This window comes from Grammomys surdaster, unplaced genomic scaffold (genome assembly GCF_004785775.1).
Source record: "Grammomys surdaster isolate TR1022 unplaced genomic scaffold, NIH_TR_1.0 196, whole genome shotgun sequence".
Classification (NCBI taxonomy): domain Eukaryota; kingdom Metazoa; phylum Chordata; class Mammalia; order Rodentia; family Muridae; genus Grammomys; species Grammomys surdaster.
Window position 1 is genome coordinate 5617337 of NW_021604641.1, and position 22214 is coordinate 5639550.

Genomic DNA, 22214 nt, shown 5'->3' on the forward strand with positions numbered 1-22214 from the left:
ATATCTACAACTGTCCCAGCAAAACACAGGGCAAAACAGCTCTATGTTGTACTTTAGAAACTATATCATTAAGCCTTCTTTTATAGAAAGGTTGAAGCAAGTCTATCATTCAGTCCAATGGCCAAAGACCAGTGAGGTGTGCCCTGCTCACATTAGGAAACCAAGGCACAAAGGCAGATTAAGAACTGACAAGGATGTTGCTACAGCCGTTATGAGTTAAAGCAAGATCCTTTAACCAAACCTGGACCGCCCAGATGCTGGAATATTGTTCTTGAGGAAGTTGAGCATGAATTGGTAGTGTTTCTAAGGTATCTTTTTTCTAAGTTATTAGTCACACAAATCATCTTTGTTTATATATTTTCAACAGATTAGTTACAAGTATGTTTTGTTAATCAGAAAGCTCTGAAAGATAGTGTGACTACAGATTTCTTTCAAATCTAACACAGATTTAAAACAAGTAGTGGCTTTAAATGTATGGTCTGAGTTAATTTGTGAAATATACATTCTTATTGGAAAATTTTAAAATCCAATTCCTTATAAAACAGAGTAGAAAGTCATGAATGCTTGGCATAGATGAATATTTGTTGATGCCAAAGTTATTACACAATATACTACAATCAATTAATGCAGATTAACAGCAAAGTTATTAAGATATAATCCCCATATGTGAGACAATGTGTAAATAGAGTAATTTTATCCAAGACACTTGGTTCAAATTTGACAATGATGCTTATAAACTAGGAGTAGCTATGAAATAATTCATTTATGTTCCTACGTCTATCATGCCACATAAGGCTTGGTAATGAACTGCTTTAAAAGTATTGCCACATGATAATTTTCTATGTTGCTTACAAAAGAGTAGTCCTTAATAGAAGAGTGGAGCTATTTAATGGGATTGGGAAAGTCAGTATATTTTGTAGACACTTTCTGTAGGTTTGTAGAGTTCAAAATTGTGATCCAAGTCATGTGGTTTTGTTATCATTATTAGATATTTTTAGTTACAAATTATTGCTAAATAGCTCTTTTCATCAAAGCAGTTTAAGATTGAAATAAAATATGGAGAGCTGCCGATATAACAGTAAATTAAGGCTATCAAATTCTCATCTGAATGCAAAAGACATGGAAGCAATTTTAAAGTAGTTAACTTATTATTGTGAATTTTGGTTTTGTAATGAAGGATTCTGCTGGTTAAAGCTTTTACACTAAAACTTTCTACCACTGATGATGTGAACTATTTATAATGTCATTTTAAAAAATGAGTGAGAAAGAAGACTAAATTGAAGTATTTTTAGAACTTGTTGTGGATAATACAAAGAATACCATATCATCAGCCTGGCACAGAATTATTTGTAGAATTGCACACCGATGGCATTTGCTTGGATTATATATCATTTACTTTCTTCTTGGATGAGTATAATATAATATATTTAGTTTAAAAGTTTGTGAGTATTATATATTGTTTAGTTTCTGTGTTCACAAGAAACGTATACATTTATGTTTGGATAAGACACAGTATATACATGGAGATTTTTAACTCTCTGAAAAAGACTTAATTATAATTTTTCCAGTGATAAAGTCAAAAGTTTAAGTAAATATGAAGAATATATTTCTGGTCTAATACTTTCCCTTCTTACTCTATCATAAACATTGACATAGCTGGATATTATCTATCTGTCTATATATACATGCTTGATTTGTACAGATATTTATTTATTACTGTGTTCACTGAGTAGTTATTTTATTCTACATTTAGTTAGATTATATGGATGATATCTGATAATTTATTTAAAATGCGTTTCTCAAAACAGCTAAAATAGCTAGGTGTAATGGTGCACACACAAAACAGACAAGAGACAGAAACAGACAAATTGAACTGGAGGCTACCCTGTTCTACAGATTTTGTCTCAAAAACAAAAACACAAAGCAGATACTCTGAAATAATTATAAGAGCTGATTATGCTCAGTCAGTTGAATTGGGGTGAATCTCAAAACTAACCAACCAAGCAACAAAAAACCAAATAAACTAACTAACTAACAACTTAAGCCTGGGTGGTAGCATGCACATATGAAAACCTAACACTCCTTTGAAGAGGAGAAAGACAGAGATGGGAAATCCAAAAAACCCCTAGGCAAGTATTACCAACATTTGTACAGGGTAGCCTATCTTAAACAAAGCGTATGGCAAGAAGAACACACATCTGAGATTGTTCTCAATGTTCACACATTTACTGTAGCTCATGTATATTTGCATTCAGACACATTAATGCCACATACACATGTACACACTATATCTATCTATACCTAATATATCTCCATCTATATATCTATATTAGGATAGATATGTATAACACAAGTATTAAAACTAAATTATAAAATAAAATACCAAATATATCCATTGTCAAAATTTATTATGCACTTATTTATTTGCTTCAGGTAACATAAATTTTATATAATTTTATATAATAATATAATAATCAAATGCTATTATTTTGATTATATAGAATTTTGGCAATGAATTAGCAGAAAAATAAATATTTGCTCAAGTTTATTGTTGCTTAAGACATTTAATGAATAATCCACTGGATGGCATTGTTATGACATGGCCGGTAATTTACTTAATTATTTTGCTTTCTATTTAAGTAGAAATTTAGATACAAATATATAGCTAGCTGTGAAGCAAAAGGTGATTTTGGTTTTCTTCTTGTTCAAGTCTGCTATCATCCAATCTAAAAACATTTTAATACACTGTCTAAGATAAGAAAATTTTACCAGCTCAACACCTCAGCTGATGTAGTCTCTTGCAGAGTAACTAATTACCTGTGTATTTTGTCTAGGTGTTGAGGGAAAGCTGAGAGGATGAAGGCTCTAAGTCCCCAGTGGAAGCATGATATGGCGGCGCAGAGCTGGTGCTGAATTGTCCTCTCTGATGGCTCTATGGGAGTGGATAGTACTGAGTCTTCATTGCTGGGTTTTAGCGGTTTCTGCTGTCTCTGACCAGCATGCCACAAGCCCCTTCGACTGGCTCCTCTCTGATAAGGGACCCTTCCATCGCTCACAGGAGTACACAGATTTTGTGGACAGAAGCCGACAGGGATTTAGCACAAGATACAAGATATACAGGTATGAAGGGAAGGCAATTGCAAATACCATACTTGGAGATTGTGTGTAAATAAGGGCTTTTCCAATGGAAAGTAACAGAAGGGCTATCATTGAGTAAACACCATAGTGATGTTTTCTTGTCAATTAATATTATTCTTGTAGGTGTGAAAAATTGTTAGATAATAGGCAACTGGTTATGTAATTCAAATTTGAATATAAAAACCAGTTTCCTTGCAAACTATTTCTCATTGCATAGCATGTGTTTTTTAAGTTAATTTTAAAAACTTATTAGTCTATGGCACATTTCTTTAGCCTAAATGGGAATAAAATCTTGTACTAGTCACTGAGAAGTTTTGTCAACTTATCTGCGTTTACAAGAAAGTAATTGTATATTCGTAAGCTTGAAGAAAAATAAAAAAGTATTAACATAAATGAACCAGATGGATATGATAGCAAACAACACAAAAATGTCTCAGATGTACATTTACTATCATTTGAAATTTTTAAAAACGTCAAGTCTAAGTAAGTTGTATAAAAGAAGTCATATATGAAAACAAGCAAAAGCTGCTTATTCCCACACAGCCCAGAGAGTCCTTGAACAGATGATTACTAAGTGTCACTTAAGTGAATTAGATCATATTTATATTTTCCATTAAGAATGTCTATGCAAATTATTGCTTTGGATTGTTTCTTTGAGAAAGACTTGGCAACTCCAAGGTGTTGGCATTCATGGAGAATAAATTTTAACTTATCATTTTTCTGTCTGTGACTACTTGGATAATGTTCTATAAATATTTTATTTTATACAGTATGTGCACCAGAGGGCAGTGTGTTTCAGGTCTGTGCATAGTCTTTTGTATAGAATAAAGAAAAAGTTTATAAACCTTATCTGCAGACCATATTTGCAGAAGATGCAGAGCATATACAAATTAAATTTATTGTTGCACTTCCCCCCCAAAAAAAAAATGCCTTAGTCCATACAAAACACCATCATGTCTAAAAAGCAGGAGGGAAAAAAAAAGTGCCTACCTCTGAACCTTTAAAGACAGTAATATATATTAAGAATCTTCTAATGTCTGTGTCTAAATTTATCAGATACTCAAAAAAAGCATGAGATTTCTAGTTGTGAATTTTTGTGAACATTGTGAACATTTAAGATGCTCTCCTTTACAAACTTTATAAAGACACTGGACTTTAAGACTGTGACTATCCTACATTTGAGCCATACAAGATTTTTGACAGGCAGGCAGGCTGACAAGAAAGCACTGGTCTATGTTGTACTGTGGTCTCTCTCTGGAAGTCTAAGAAACCCTGAGTGCTTGTTCTGGTGGCTTGGTCTATTGGCCAATTATGTGTGAATAGCTGACTGTTTCCATATGTTTCCTCGGGTTTTGAGTTGAATCAAAATCATTATTTGGGTCACAACATTTAAAAGTATGGAAGAAAAAATAAAACATCTGGAGAGTCTCTGAAAAGGTCATCTACTGCTTGTTCTTTGAGAAATTTAAACTGATTTTCGTTTTTCTTTCTTGTGTTTTCTTTGTGACTTAAAATAGCATGTTCAGACGTTAAGTAGATTTAAAAATGAAGGTTCAAATTCCACCTGTTCTGAGCTGGATTATAGCATTTTCAATGCTTTTGTGCTCTTCTAATGATGTAATAGTCATTAATAATTGCTTTGAAATGGAAAATAGCTCCTCTTGGTTGGAGATTTTCCATGTTGGTGAGAAGAGGTACTCTGATTTGTCCAAGTAGCACTTCTTTAGGTACAGAGGTTGTCATATAACTCTTCACACAATGTTGTAGATGCAAAAAAATTATTTTGAAAAGTTGACTTCATTTTTTAAAGGGTAGATAATCATAGAATTACATATTAAAATAATTTTATAGGTGTTGTCCTTATTGATGACTTTTACTTTTCTTAAAACTCAGTGTTAGATGCTGGGCAGTGGTGGTACATGGATTTATTCTAGACCTCAGAATGCAGAGGCAGGCAGATCCCAGAATTCAAGTCCAGTCGGGACTATAGAGCAAGCATCAGGATACACAGAGAAACCATGTGTGAAAAAAAAAGTTATAGTGACTCTTTAAATTTTTTGCATATATTTGCCATAAGTACTGATATGGAAATTATAGATATTAACAACACAGATGGAAAATTAATATATTCCACATTATCTACTTGGCATATCGTTTTAAAGACCATATGATTTTCTAAAGTAATCAGCCATATCTACTATTGCTTATGACTGCCATAAAATCCTTCACGTGGCATATTATATTGCCAAATCTTCCGGAAGGCATTAGCTCTGAATTTAGAACATATTAAGCATGTTAACATAATTAGATCAAATTTCTTTCACTAGTCTTTCTTCATTTCATCTCCTTTTCTGGAAGCATATCTTCTCTTTCACTTCAAATACTAGAGCAAGATGAGATTACTAAATGTCACTGGTTTCACACCCTCCCAAAACAATATGAAATTATTTTCTCCTATTTCAATAAGTTACAGAATTTTTGTTTGTTTGTTTTTGTTTGTTTTCTGGTTTTGTTTTGTTTGTTTTGTTTTATAAAATAAAAAGACATCAATCTGTATTTTTTTAAAAAAGGAAATATAATGTACTATTAAATTCTATTTCTGGAAACTATGAGACAGTGCCTCATTTAAGAGATGTATCATTCTCTTTGCTGCAGAACTCCCTTTGCTATGAAGTAGCAATGAAATAGCTTCCCTCTGCCATGTTAAAAATAAAACTTCTCAAGTGTAAAATGGTAGCTATTTGTATTAAAACTATTTGCAAGGTAATATTGTGACATATTTAAATGTGAAACCTTTGTTATTTATTATTGCATTTTATTTAAATGGTTTGCTATTTTTTTATTTACTAAATTGTGCAAGTCCAAACAGAAGTGCATGAGAACTGATGCTGAACAGTTTATGAATGACTCCAGGAATCCTCCATGGCTTACAATCTGGAGGCTATAGAGTATTAATACTGATACTTCTGTCATAATGGTTGTAAGTTAAACATGGAGTTTTAAACCATTATTCATGCTTACATATGGTTTGAAAAAAGAATCAAAGTATATAGCGTTAAAAGGTAACGTAAGGGTTTGTGGACATATGGCTCCAGAGAACCAAGAATCAATTCCAAGCATTTACATGATGGTTTATAGTCAAACATAGTTCTAGTTCAAAAGAATCCAATGTCCTTTTATGACCTCTACTGAACTGATATTGGCATGTGATACACAGGTACATCTAAGCAGAACACCCATAAAAGTACACACAAAATAAAGTTAGACAAATCTTAAAAATAATGAAAAAGAAATAATCTAAGCAGTTATAGTCTAGAAATGTTCGCCAGTGAAACATAAAGTAGAATTATAATTACTTGGATTTTAATGGGAACTTAATTTAATAGTGACATGGTAAAGATCTCTTAGACAGTGTATCCACCACTGTTTTTACAAGTTTCTCCAGCACATCAATTTAACAAGGTAAATTGATAAATCTCCACTTATCAATTTAACAGCTTATAGGAAGCTAAGATAAGGAAATTTTTTTATCAATGATGGAAGCTGATTTCTCTCTTGTACCACTCCTGTGTGTTCCAAGCTCACTTCCGTCATAAATTTGCTCCTATAATAGAAACATTACACAGAGTTAAAACTTCGAATATGGCTTTTAAAATTCGTTTTGAATTTCCTTATGCCATTCTTTAGTAAATCACCTGCAGAAATAAACTGTAGTGGTACATGGGTGATTTTCTTAGAATTCAAAATAAGTATAGACAAGAAATATTATTGTAATTTTTTTTTTGCTTTCTGAGAGGAACTTTTCAAAGAATGATGTCTGTACATGTAACAGTAAAAAAAAAAAATTACCATTCGTTCTGTGCTTCACTGTCTTTTAACCAAGGTTCTTGAATGAATACTTAAAAGGGATATGATTAAATATATTAATAAATACAAATAAATTAGCTTGAACATTATCTCTTGAAGGTTAAATGCAAATAGAGCAACGCTGCTTTCGCAAAACATCCTCACATAATCATATCACATAGTTTAAAGAATATAGATATAAGTGCTATCTACTATCTGGAATGTCCTTGCTTGTATACTGTTTATATAAAACCATATATACATATACACATACACATATATATTACATACATATACTTCATATACATGTACATCATACACATATGCACATGCACATATACATACATGTATACATCATATATACATGCATCTTGATATACATATTTAGAGAAAATAATTTAAAAGGAAAAATCTTACAGTGGTTAACTGTATAGAAAATATGCAGACATACATGGCTGCCTCATATATCACTGGCTGCATTGTTAGCACAGCCTTCAACATGCATCTACACACAAAACTACATCAAACACATATACAAATAGATTTGTGCATATACACATATACACATACATAAAGTGTCTCAGTTTATTTCTGAGCAGCATATCTGACATAATTCACTTTATGAAGCCTAATGCAGAGAAATACATAAGGCAATAACACAGTTTGATTTGTTCTCTACAAAAATTTGCGTGGATATTCTAGTTACAGAAGAAAGTAAGAAATATTTGACCATGACAAACAAAGGAATTCATAATCATCTTAAAACTCAGGGTAGGGGTCACTTGTTCTTATTCCTTATACATAAACACAGATGTTCCTTAACTATTAAACACATCTAAAAGCACACTGTTGCATTTTAAATTTTGCAAAATATTACTCTAAAGACATATAGTTATAAATATACATAATTTAATTTTAAGAAAATTAATTAGTTGCTCTGAATTTTGAAGGTTTTATAATACTATTAGTAACATCTAATTTCAGAAATAAAGGAAATTTGAAAATCTTCGGAAGCTTAGTAAAATAACTAAAATAAAACCATAAAAGTTTAGAAAACAAATTTTTTGTTGAATATATTGGTGTTACAGTACTTTTACAAAAAATTTGAGAACAAGTGAAGTTAAATTCTGAAACAGCTTCAAATAACTATAAATGAAATTATAAGACTATATCAAGATTATTTTAAGTATAAAAACAATAAACATGATCTGTTCCTGATTTTATATTAACTTGTGAATGTAATCAAATTTTATTTCATATAAGAGACATCTATAAAATACCTTAGAAGTCTTTTAGGAAGAGAAAAAATATTTTTGTCACAGAGTTGGAAATAGAAAACAAGCTTAATCTTATTTCTGTTGTGTAGTTTTTTTCTTTCACATATGATGCCACTAAGTCCACTGTAAAATGATACTGAATCTCATGTTATAAACCATTACTTGATGGCATGAACACAATGGCCTTTCTTACTCTTCAATTTCACTGCCACTTAGTAGTCTACTAATTCATATCAATCAGAATGCAGAAACTGATTTTTCTTTTATTTTTACCTTTCTATTTATACTTCTGTTCCTTGAGCAAGCCAATAATTTTCCTATCAAAGACATCAACTTTAAATTTGCATCTGCCTAACTTAAAACACAAAGCTCATCTCATAATGATTGTCATAATAATAAACAGGTGTTTTAGGTTTTTTTTTTTACCCTTTGGGAATTAATCAATTCTGTAAGTCAGTTTGCTGAAACTTTAGCATCCTTATTTTTATTATACTTTTGCAACCAAATCTATGAAAATAACTACTTAGTTTCATCACTATATGCATTTTCAACGATAAGATCAGTATTCCTATAATAAACACAAAATGAGAAGACATAAGAATGTGTAGATCAGCATTTTATCTCAAGTCAAATTTGGGGCTTTATATCTGTACTTGCTTGTCTTTCACAAGTATTTCATAAATACCTCCTTCATAATAATAGCTGAGAGTTTTGGCACACTTTCTGTGTTCCTGTCTGTTTGCTATAAAACCTATTATTTCTTTTACTTTAATATCTCCAAGTCTTTTTTTCTTATATATGATTTTCAGTGGTTTTCATATAATGGAAGCTATTAGTCCTAGTAGTTGAATTTCTGAAAATATTTCATCAATCTGCAGCACACTGCCCAGTGCAGTGATAAATTATAAATATTCTAGGCAAAGTTGTACACATAAGTAAATACAATTACTGAACACATTTATTCAGTGTGTCTACCACTGAGATCAAATCATGTAATTGACTTTAAATTTTGTTATTTAATCTTAATTTAGAATTTGACCTTACCTAGAAATTCATTCTTTCAACACTCATTGGAAATGTTAGTGTAATTTCATTTAAGAATAAATTCATTAATTCAAGACATTAAGGATTATAATTCAATTTCTAAAGAGTCTATTCCAAAATTCAAGCATAAATAATTTTATTATTATATTTAAGAATATGCTTTTTAAATAACTAGTTACATTTTAAGATTTTTTACTTTAAAATTGAATTCAGTTTATTTTGCTATTGAGATGAAAAGGTGTAAGAAAAATTCCAGTTCATGTGGTTATTTACACACGGTTATTACTCATGAACAAGGAATGAACAACTACAACTATAGTATTAAGTAAGTTGATTATTTAGTGTGTCTGGTTGCATCTAACCATTAACCATGATTTTCATGGTTCATAGGTACTCTTTTCCAAGTTAAATAGCTCAAATCTTCACAGTTGCCTTTCATCAACACTAATCTGGGTCTTTCAATATACTAATTTGCATTTTTAAGTGGGCAGTACTTCAAAATTTACTGAATTTTGAGAGTTTGCACACACACTATTTGTATGCTCACTTTCTTTTCCATATTTTTGAAAACAGTTATTTTTTTTAGTCTCCTTTAAAACAATTGCAAGAGGAAGAATAGCTTGGGCAGGGATTTGCATGCCCTTTCTCCAGCAGAGATTTCCCTGGCTGCTCAGTTAAATAGATATTAACAGCTCACTAATTAAACTACGTCTTCTGTCAGCCTGAAATTAACAACAGCTTAAAAAAATACCAAAGTCTCTGCTTTGCTGTGTCTGTGTGCTGTCTTATCTTAAAGACACACACACACAGCTATTATCAAAAAACACACTGGAAAATTAGATTTAAATAAACATACTCAATTAAAATGAATTAAAGTATTTCTTTACAGAATGCAATCATTCAAAGACAGGCTGCAAAGTGTAAAGTGAAGTTTTGATATAATGCTAAATTCAACAATAAAAATGATATTTTTTCTATGTTCAATAGACAAACAAATGGATAGGGCATTTTGCAGTTATCATTTTAAAAATGAAGGGTATCTCTCAAATGAACTCAAAGAACATAATGATTGAATAACTACAAAACTCAGTATTACTCAGTGGAACTCTTCAGTCCTTAACAGTCCTTCAAGTGGTTACCTACCCAGTCCTTAAATACCTCAAACATCTTGGACTGCATCACATTTCAGAATGACTGAATTCATCCTGATAACTGATAACTGTTAATGTGTTATCTGGGGGAAATCACAACTTTTAAAAACTGTATCTTCTAACCTCTTTTTCATTTTTACTTTTTCAACCTTTATACCGAATCTGTGACTAACATATTATTCAGCCTAACATTAATTTTCTCTTTTAATAGAAAAACTATTGCATTACCGTTCTAAGGATGTAATTGATTTTTCTACTGTACACATGGTTCGTACATATATGTTATTTAAAGTAATATTAAAAAGAAACCATATATCTGTTCCATTTGTAAGTCTCTATATAATGTCTTTGTTTTGGTCATTATAATCAAACAACTTTTCTAGTTATGCATAGTTAATGATGTTTTAAATATACCCATTTTTTGTGTATTTAGAAATAGAAATGGATAAATTGCAAGTTTGAAACAAGTTTGAAGTCCTTTGCTTTCAAATTGGAAAATACCAAACTCATATCTCCTAATATGAATCATTACATTCTACACATGTAGTTTTAAAATCTTCTCTGGATACTTAAAAGCAATAAATAGATTTTAATTATTTTATTACTAATACTTGTATATTTAGTAACGTGGTTCCTGCTTCATTTTACTGTGGCTGGCTAAGCAAACTCCATTGAGAATATTGCATTATGTCCACTATCTGTGTTTTATTCATTGCTGAAGTGTAAATATGACTGAACCAGGAAACACACTTGAACACAGACCTTCTGATAATGCACTCTGATTTATACTCCTAAACACCCAGATTTCCTGTAGCTTCTTTCTTTGCATATTACTTTTGAGTAAAGAAGATATATATAGGCATTCAAATTTTGTAGAGTTCTGTATTGACTGGCTTTCTTTATCATCTAAAAAGTCTAACAATTCCAATTTAAAAGAAAAATAGTTCATCCTCCCTTTACTTTTCTCTTTGCTACACTAAAACGTATACGTATGCAATTTGTGGTGTTTCCTCTCAATTTTAAACACAGAATATTTACTTAAGAAATTAGGTTTATTAGACATGATTTCTCATCAATATTTTCTGAATCTTTTCATTGCTTTTGATCACATAATTCATTGAAATTTATTCTATTTTACTTAATTGTTGTTGTGCATAAAAATTTAAGTTACTTATTTTGAGCATTGTTTTAATTTAAACTGTCTCCCTTATAATGAAAAAAACAGGCCACTGTCAATAGCTCAAAAAGCTAGCTGACTGGCTTTGCAGAAGTGCTCATTGTTGACAATGTTTCATCCCTGTGCGTTTTTTCCCCAGTTAGCACACACGCTAGGAAGTAAGGAATCTCACTACAGTTACTTCTTCTGGCATTACATTCAAGCAAAATTGATCAGTTCAACTTTCTGACAAAATCAACTTCATGCTATTGACATCGAGGAAAATGTCACTGTTTACGAAAGGTGAAAGTTCAAAACTATGCAGTAGGAAAAACTTAAGACATTTACCTTAGGGTCAATATGAAAATTATTTTCAGCTGTGTTTGACGTGAAAATTAATTTAAATGAAATATAAAGCTTACTACATTGAACTGATTTTTCCAGTTTATTTCTACATTTTCTAAGCAACTTATACCACGTAAACTCATAATTGCTTCTAAAATTAGAACTATAAAACACATGAGTAAGAATGATTAAACCTATTGAATGGCAAAATTAGTTTTAGTGAAGTTAACCATGTTATTTTCACTGTAAATTGTACACTAATCAGACCACAAACATGCAAATAGGTCAGATATTTTATAGTGCATTTTGTGTGAACATTTTTTTTTAAATGAAAGAGTTTTTGGGAAGCACTGCTCTAAGAAACCTTGGATATTACACACCGAGTAATAAAAGCCTATGGCAGCAAATGAAGGGGAAACTTTATTTATGTATGTCATAGTTTTGTCAAGTACAAACTTTCCCACACAAGTATTTGATGTATAAAATTTGGGGTGTTTAGAAATGCATAGCCACATTTAGTCTTATCATGGCAGCCCCCGCTGTAAAGGGGCTAACCGCATTGCCTTCCAGTCGGACAAATTTTATGAATTTGTGAGTGGCCTATTGAGTTTATCATAAAACTTCCTTGGACCACGGCTGAGTGAGCTGAGAGAACATTTTGCTCAGTTTGGCCATGTAAGAAGGTGCGCTGTACCTTTTGACAAAGAGACTGGCTTTCACAGAGGCTTGGGATGGGTTCAGTTTTCTTCACAGGAAGAACTTCAGAATGCACTACAACAAGAACATCAAATTATTGATGGAGTAAAAATCCATGTTCAAGCTCAAAGAGCAAAGGTTTTGCACGGAGCTCAAACATCTGATGAAGAAAAAGATTTCTGAGATGATCAGTATAATATCCATTAAATAAACAGAAATGAAACAAAAAAATGAAAAAAAAAAGAAATGCATAGCCATGCACCTAATAAAGTGGCAGTGCTGTGGGCTCAGAGATCTCCTGATGCCTGGAGAGTTCCCTTGGAAGCTTGTGGAATCACAGTCTCATTCATCCTCTACCCAGACCTGCTTTTATTTACTATCTCCCATTCTGAGTTTGTAATGCTCTCCTACTAATGTAATCTTACCGAATATACTTTCTCTTATCCTTTCTTTTTTTCTCATAAATTTAAAGTAGTATTCATTCCTGTTATGTATTTACTGACTTGATGATTTTTAATTCTGACTAGTATTTGATTACAGATGTAACAAATTGTTTTAGTCACTCACAAATTCATAAAATTTGATTTGAGAAATCCCTTCCTTCCTTCCGTCCTGCTACCAAGACAGACATGCACTCAACTCAAAACACTACTGATAAAGAGATTCTATGGTAACAGTGAATTCCAATGAGATGAAAACAAAACAAAATAAAAAAATCCCTGCTTGATTTCTGTTTTGTGACAGAGGAAGAAGAGATTGCAGGGATTACAAGGAAGCTGAAATTACTACTGATCTTGCTCTCTGGAACATGATGATATACCTGAGAAGTTGATCATGTTCTTGACAATTTATTTACTCTCGTTATCACTATGCTAAGAGCTAGCAGTGTTTGACTTACATTATGTCTTAAGGGGAAACCTTCCTTCAAACTCATAGGGCCATTCTCCTTCACTGTAGAGTATACTCCCCTTACAGACACAAAGTTGTCAGCCTCATGTGTACCTCAGGCAGTACTGATGTTCACACACTCGGTAAAAGGTACAGAATTTCATTTATTTCAACATATCTATAAATGGTTCCTATGAAAGTCATCTCAGTGGTTTTAATATTAAGGATTTAATGGTAAATAAAATAAAGATGCAATTTTAGAAAATTGACTGCTTAAGTGTATGTATGTGTTCCACAAGAATGTGAAGCCTACAAAAAAACGAAAAGAAAAAGAAAAAAAAGAATATAGAACCTGTGAAGGTACGAAGCATGTATTTGAGTCCCTGGACTTGGAGCTATAAGCAGTTGTGAGGCACTCTGGGTGCAGGAAACTGAACCTTACTCTTCTTCCTAAGCAATAAGTATTCTTAATAACTGATCCATTTCTCCAGCCTCTTAAGACCTTTATATATTAAAAAAGACATCACAGACTATTTGTTTAAAGAAATGATGGATTTTGATATTAAAATATGAGTCTCTACAAAGTCAGAATCATTATCTTTTTGAAAAGCAATTATGGGAATATTAAATCAGGTGACATTGATGGGCTAATGTTTTGACTTAATTTACACACACAAAGAGAAAAATTACAAAAGAGCAATAAAAATGAGAATTTTTGATAAGATGAGGTCATAATTAAATAACTGGAAAACCCTAAAATGAGATTTAGGACTCTCTATCTTATGGACTCATAATAAAAATAAAGTGATGTTTTTTCATGATCTTGTTTCAAATAGTTGAAGACTATGCTTCAGTTACACAATGATCTGTAATAATGATTGTATTTAACAAGGCAAGGTTAATTTGGATTCTGTCATTTTATCATTTAAATGTACTATAAAATTTTGACAAGAAAAAAATATATTAGATATATAAATATATAACTTGTAATATATATAACATAGATTATATGTATACACACACACACACACACACACACACACACACACACATATACATATATATATATATATATATATATATATATGCTGTATATTCATATGGTCCAGGGTGCTTATTTTAACATTACATCAATAAACATATTATGAAACTTAAAAGGACAGAATTTAACAAAACTATTTTCCCATTATTCTGCCTTGATATGTTTTGTTATCCAAGGTCCTACTAATTTAAAATGAAAAGATTACTTTTGAAGCCGATATATTTTGAACATTTAAATGGCATACCAACCGGACATTAAGATTCTGAGTTTTCACATAGTAGAATGTTAGTCTTGTATGTATAAAGTCATGTCTTTCATCAAAGGACTGTATTCAAACAAATCAACCTGTTAAAAAAATAAAAATAAATAAACTACTTAAAACTTTTCAAAGTTTAAAAATATTTGAGCTTCATTTGTTTAATACTGGCTTCTGTACAAAGCACCTGCTAATGAAGGCAAAGCTGACTTTCTTGTCCCAGAAAGATATGTATCTAGTGCTTTCTTTATTTTTCATAAGTAAATCCTAGAGATTCTGTAATGGTAAATATTGTTATTTCATATTTAACTTCCCAAGTCTTTCCTAGGATAACAACATGACATTTATAGTGATATTAATGTTGCTGTAAGACCTCTGTGTCCATTAACTTAATACCGCTTAATGCTGTGCTCTTAGTCAATATGTGTGTTCCCCAAAGGATTAGATAAAATGTCTAAGATATTTAGTTTACTTAATAAGCCGTACTACAAAACCTTAAATTTTTACTATAATGTACCAATGTGAATTTCTTCTAAAGAAATCAATTTAAGTTACTTGTGAAGTTTATTTTTCCTTTTTAGTGGTATAATAAAAACATCACAGTAAACTTTTAAAAGCTACATTCAACAGCATTAATTCTCCTGAAGGCACTGAACAGGACACAGGTTAAGATTTGCCTTACAGAAAGGCTAGTATTATAAGACTTACAGTAACTCAGATTAATTACTTGATGGTCTGCAAATAGGGTGTAATACTGTAAAAACTCTGAGAACAAATGTAGTGTTGCCTGTTATTATGGTTACAGGGTAGACAATAAGGTCATGGACATAGCTCAATAGTCACTCAAACAAGCTACTAAACTTCTTTCTAGTAGGTGGCACTATGCATCTAGGGTTCATTTATCTCAACTATCCTCAGCCCACTAAATCTCAGGGTCTACTTGTTTAGTGTGATATTCTATTGAATATACTGTTGTATTCTAGATTTGATTTTTTGTTGTTATTATCTAATGAAGGATGAGTGATTCAGATAACTTTACATAAACATTAAAAATTGTATTAAGACAACTACTTACTGAACATTTTGTATTTCCCATTATCTATTTATGAGATATAAGATTAATATGGCAAATAACAGCCGTTATTAGATAATTTAACTTATTTCAGAAGTTTGTTTTATTTAAGTAAATCATAGCATTTAGCATCCAAAGGACAAGTTGTTATTCACATAATAAGTCATTATTTCTAGAATTGCTTCTTTAATGATTGGTACAACTGTAGAAATTTACCATTTTTCTCCTTTAAAACACAAATAGAAAATCTATCTAGATCATTATTGTGGTTTTGTCATTTCTTGAACCATTAATCATTATTTGTTTAAACAAAAACATGAGAAATATATGCCTCAATATAGAGTCTACTCTAATGTGAAGAGAAAGATCTCCTTGCCTTAAAATCCCTTTCACATTCTTAATTGTTGTCTAAAAGTACAGAACTGTAAAAATTCTCAAATGCTGTAGAAAAACATGGCCTTGGAAGTCCTTGAAAGATTAAATGAATTTTTTAGAGACCCAGGGAGGTAGCCCCTATCTCTTTGAATGTCCAAGTTAAATTAATGTTTTCTTCTGAATACATGGGAATATTATTGAAAGTTTATATTCTGCCTATCTGATTCACTTTTTAAACGTGTCCTAGGCTCTCTGGAAATTATGGACTTGGAAGAAAGAGAGAGTAGAAAATAGAATAGTAGCGTTGCTATTTGTAGCAATCTATACAGAGTATTTGAAGTATTTGGATCTGTAGTAGTTTATGCAAACGTAGAAAAACAGAGTTTAGAGTAATTTAATCTCCTTGAACTCTTTATCTCTATCAGAACACTATTCAACAGTTTCAGCCATTAAAATATGTCCGCGTTAGAAGTGGAAAAATGGCTTAACAGTTAAAAGAATGTACTATTATTTCATGGAGGCATAGTTTGGTTACCAATACAGGTTAGTTAGCTTGCAACTACTGCAACTCATTCTTCAGTGTTTCCATGGCTCTTGTCTCCTTGGGCAGCTGCACTCATGTACACTCACTCACACACAGGCACAACTACATAACACAATTAAAAATATAAACATATTTATATGTTTATCAGTCTGTACTTCTTATTTTAGTGAATTCAATTGTATTATTTTTCCAATTTAAAATTAAGTCAATGTATTTAAACACTATGTTTATAAATTAATTAACATAAAAATTGTCTTTTGCACCCTAAGTGTATGATGTAATCATTTAATGAATTCTTTAATTTGTTTGAATTTCTTGAAGTGAGGTCATTTTATTACTGTCCTCCTGGCAGATTCAGGCATTTTTGAAAGATGGATTAAACTGGAATTCGACTGAAAAACCCTAAAAAAGATTAACAGTCTAGTCCTGTGGAGATGCAAACTTTAATTCAATCTCACCTGCTACAATGGGCAATATAACTGCAAGCAAAAGCAGATAATTCTTATTTCAAGAATGCTAGGCCAATGCCCCTGGCTCTTTCACAGTAAAATTGTAGACTCTAAAACAAATGTAGAGCACTTGAAGTTGTATGTTTTTAACAAATGGAAGTGAAAGCTCAACAATTAAAAGGACTTTAGTTTTGTGTACAAGTAGAATATGGGGTTTTAGTATTTTGAATGACCCAAAAGTGAGAGTAGTAAATTTTTTGATTGGGTTGTCAAATGCACACTATAGTTCTTAGACTATTGTGATTTTGGAAATAAAAGACAACAACTAGAAATTTTATCATTTTCACTTTCAATAAAACACTGTGATCTCTGCTTTTTAGATGAGAGCTAAGCTCAGTGAGTCATAATATGAGTAAGGCAAGAAATAAAATTACATCACAGGTTCTATTTGTTTCTTTAGAATTTTGTGTGATTTATAAACTTGCATTTTGTAGTTTTCATTTTTACAGTGTGCTAATCCTAATGATTTTCTGTGGATATCTGAATGTGCTTTATCACTGTGTTCTCTTGCCATTTTCAGTATTGTTCTCCCTAATTATTATTTTTTTTGGTAAAACTAAATTTCCACCAAGGTGCTTCTGTTTATGACCAAATAATATTATTTATTTTCAATTACTATATGAATATAGATACACATTTGGATATCTTAGAAAGAAATCATAATACTACATGTTCACAACAATTTAATTTCTACTATTAAAACATAAAAATAAATACAGTACATAGAGGAAACACTAAAACCCTCTAATTAATTGGAGGGATTTTAAGAATGTCTGTTTTTATTTTATTTACTGTGTTCTTTCTGGATAGAAAATGAAGCAATTTGTTCAGTTTAATAATTTCTTAAAGTAATTATCATAAAAACAACATTCACAAATGTAAGTTCCATATAAACTGTTACCTTTATATTTGAATTTAAATATTTGATGCCAACTTATACTTATGGAAAATCAATTGTATTTTTGGACTCAGTCAATTAAGCAATACCCATTATTGCAGTCTGTTTGTCAAGTTTAGGCAATAATTTCTCCCATTTTCAGAATTATTTTTATTTAATATAATATTCCAATCAAGAAATATACTATACCTTCCAAAATTTCTCGATTAACAGACAAAGTGCAGAATTAACTCAAAAAACTTCATTAATTACTCATTTATCACCGTTTGTAATAAGTACCATGTTATCCAATGGTTCAATGAAACATTACATGTCATAAATAATAGAAGTATATAATAATAATAGAATATATTAATAATAGAATAATAGAATTATAGAAGTCATGTGAAGTATATTTTAATAGGATAGATTTGAGTTGTTCACACCCCTGATACCTTAATTTCTTATAAATTATTCATTAAGTTTGAACAAATGTATTGTACAGATCATCTCCAATGGAATGACAAACATTTGAATTACTTCTTTCATAAAGCTACGGCACATTTTTTTTTTTTTGGTCAATACTTCAACATTCTACACTAATGAAATGTGAAATGTCATTGCTGTTTTTGAATCTGATGGTTTTTGAATGTCGCTAAAAATGTAAGTTGTCCCTACATAAAGCTGAAAGTGCAAAGTTTTGATGATAAAAACTCACATATAAGATACTCAAATGTGCTTTAGCAATAGAGTTCTGTCATGTTCAAGGTACCTGTATTTTCTCTCCCTTGGGAAGTGGCTTTCTGACCTTTCTTTTTGTCCAAAACACACTCAGCTTTTACACAAATCTCCCTTCATTTCTAATAAACGTGAGAACTGTTAGGTCATCAGTATTGTACTGAGGCCTCTTCCCCCTTCAGTTTTTGCCAGTTAAACTTGACATGGGTCCTGGTTTCCCTAAATCTTGGTTTGGAGAGAAGTCAGGATTAAACTAGGATGGTATTTGATTTTGTTACCATATTGTCCTCCCTTTCCTCACTCAGCCATGCTACACCCCAAGTTATTTAAAGGAATTTCTGACAAAACGGCTAAGGAGCGCCATGGCTGTTATTTTAATTAAATAATTAATGTAGAGGTAAGCTTGAACTTGTTCCGCTCCTGTCCCAGTGTCTTGCATGCTGGAATTACAGATATGTGTAGCTTCACATGGCTGGCCTGACTGACTTTAGGTGTTTAAAATATTTTCTTTCTGTAATTTTCCTAACTTTGATAAAAGAGAACTTTGAAGTAAATATGTATATTGAATAATAATGAAGTCATTCATTATGAAGCAAAAGGGAAAAGACCAGGCTCGAATGAAGTCAGTTTTCATTAGAATTTTCCTAGCACTCTAATCTACAGAATATTTTTCAATGAGAAAAAAAATTATAGTCTCAAACAATAAGAGCTCTGTTGTAATTGCTCCTGAACACTATCATAAAGAGTATGAAAATAAACATGCCGAATGTGTTTTTTCAAAGATAGGTACACACAATTAATAGTAATGTAGTTGATATAAAGTAAGTTTATGTCCTACTGTTGAACTTCAAGAGACAAATGTTGATTTGATTTAAATTTCCAAGTGACCTTTGTTGAAAATCCAGAGCATTCGGTTTTGTTGACAACATTGAAGTAGCTGATCATCTGTTAATTCGAGCTCTAAATTTTCATTATTCCCTTGCTACTTTGGTAACTCAAAAGTTTGAGCAAATTATTTAAAATCATTCATTATTTACTTAGTCACTAGTAAGATGAGAGGATGCTATTATCTACCTTACAGCTTTCTTATGATGATTCAGCAAAATAACATTTGTCAGAAAACACTTGAATGATGGAAAGCCATGACTTGTTGAAATGATTTAAGTTCAACTTGCCGTCTTGCATGATAAGCGCTGCTCTTTGTAGTGAGGATAGAATTCCTTCTGCACTGATGCTGTCATTCACCCATTTACCCTTCAAATGCTCTTTAGATTCTTTTCTAGTTTCCTTTATCTTATCAATGGACATCCCATTTTGGAAGAATCATTTTAGATACCAGTTTCTGTTTCTTAATCACAGCTATGGTCACTTTGTCATTCTGACTAAAGCCTTAAACAGTTCTAGCCTGATGTAGTGGCCCACAATTCTAAATTCAGCAAGGGTTTTTGAAGATTGCTGCATGTCTGAGTCCAATCTGGATTATATAGTTAATTCTAGGACAGGTAAGTTACAAAGAAAGATTCTGTCTCAAAACCACAAAACAACAGTAACAAAAACAATACAACTTTTATGTTTTATTATTACCAAAACTGAATATATATTGACATTCTTATGAGAAAAAGACCAAAATTAAAATCTAAGCTAGTATAAACAAAACAAGCAAATGAAAACTGAGAGTATTAAGGGAATCCTTAACCCTAATGGCACATTATGGTTAACTCATCTTTGCCTTTTTTGGAAATTAACCTTCTGAAAGCTGGAATTGATCAGATGTGTGAGATGAATTATAAAGCCTCAGACCACTCATGTAATTTAGACCTTCCACTTTTCTGATGTCATTTGATTATTTTATATAAATGGGCTCCATGTGCTTTTATAGATGACTACTTTAGTTGTTATTCTACACAGATAAAAAATATAAACAAAAACGAAGTATATTTAAAGACACATAATAAGGAATGATTATAAGACCATCATATTTAAGATATTCTATGATTTGTATAGCTCCTACAGCAGAGTAATTTTGGTTTTACACTTATTTATTTGGATGTGTGTATCTAAATTTGTATGTGCCTCCACACATAAACATGTATTTGGAGATACTTTCAAGTAAGACACAGAGATTAAAATCGATCAATCATGCTAAGAGGCATGTGTCCTTACTTGCTGAGATGAATGTATGACCTGATACAGTAATTTAAGCCTTGAATTTCAAATGGCTTTTTTTTTGTAGATTTGTTTCTTGTCTTCCTAATTTTCAGTTTATCTTTGTACTAACATCCAAAAAGATTCTGTTAATGTCTAAGGAAAATTAGACTACTACTTTTGCTTCTGTACCACAAAATATTTCAGTCTCACCATAAAAAATCCAGGTCATTGTCACTGAATTTTATGTCTTCTAGCCAATGATTATTTTCCCTCTAGTTACTCTGTATATGAGCTCTGGATCCATTGGTGTTTGAATTGCACACACTGTGCCATTTCAGAGGCTTAACATTTTCTGTGTCCTAACCTGGATGCCCATTGTGTATTTTGAAGTTTTCATGCTGCATGTGAAGTATCAACACAGCAACATTTCACCATCTCAGTAGCTAGCAAAAATGGGTACCATTTTAGACTTCTACATCACCACTCCCTACTCATTCATTTTCTGTGATTTCTCTTTTGTTTTCTACTTGAATGACATCTGGGTTTGTAGATGGTCATCATTTGTAGATTCTTAAACTACATACATAAATTTTGGTCTATTTGAACCTCTTATTAATAGATTATGTTTGAAGGATATAATGTAAAGCAGATAAAGTTGTTTCCAATTTATAAAATTCAATGCATCATTTAGTTTTTCCATGAATTTTAAATATGGTTTCAAATAGATGTTTGTGATTTTGAACCACCATTCTTTGATCAACATTGTTTGATTTTAATAAATTCACAGTGAACATCTAGTGAAATACTATAACCTGTGATTAAGAAAGTTTTATTCACAAAAATATATAAATTTTAGATAGTAGAGTGTGAATTTAGAAGCATGAGTTTTAAAATTACACTACATGGGGTAAATGAATCTCTGGATAATCTCTAGAATATCTCTAGTTAAAGAGTGATGGCAAAAGAAAGCAAAGAGTAACTTGTGGATGAATTAATGTTCAGATGAAGAAATTATATTTCTTGAGAAAGAAAAATCTCATTTTGGAAGAATATTAAAGTAGTGAAATTATCTAACATGGAATATGCAATTACTACTTTGACTACTTTGATTT

At 31.2% G+C, this 22214-nt stretch overlaps 1 protein-coding gene and 1 pseudogene across 4 annotated transcripts in view; both read left to right on the forward strand.

Moving 5' to 3' along the window:
- Brinp3 (BMP/retinoic acid inducible neural specific 3) overlaps nucleotides 1-22214 on the forward strand; it is a 362612-nt gene that overhangs the window by 17699 nt on the left and 322699 nt on the right. For all 4 annotated transcript variants that reach the window (XM_028769967.1, XM_028769965.1, XM_028769968.1 and 1 more), the window contains one exon: nucleotides 2835-3120. In XM_028769967.1, the coding sequence (XP_028625800.1) occupies nucleotides 2885-3120 (236 nt within the window). In that variant the 5' untranslated portion in view covers nucleotides 2835-2884. Of the gene's footprint in view, nucleotides 1-2834; nucleotides 3121-22214 lie in introns of those variants that run through there.
- LOC114623306 lies at nucleotides 12484-12836 on the forward strand (annotated as a pseudogene).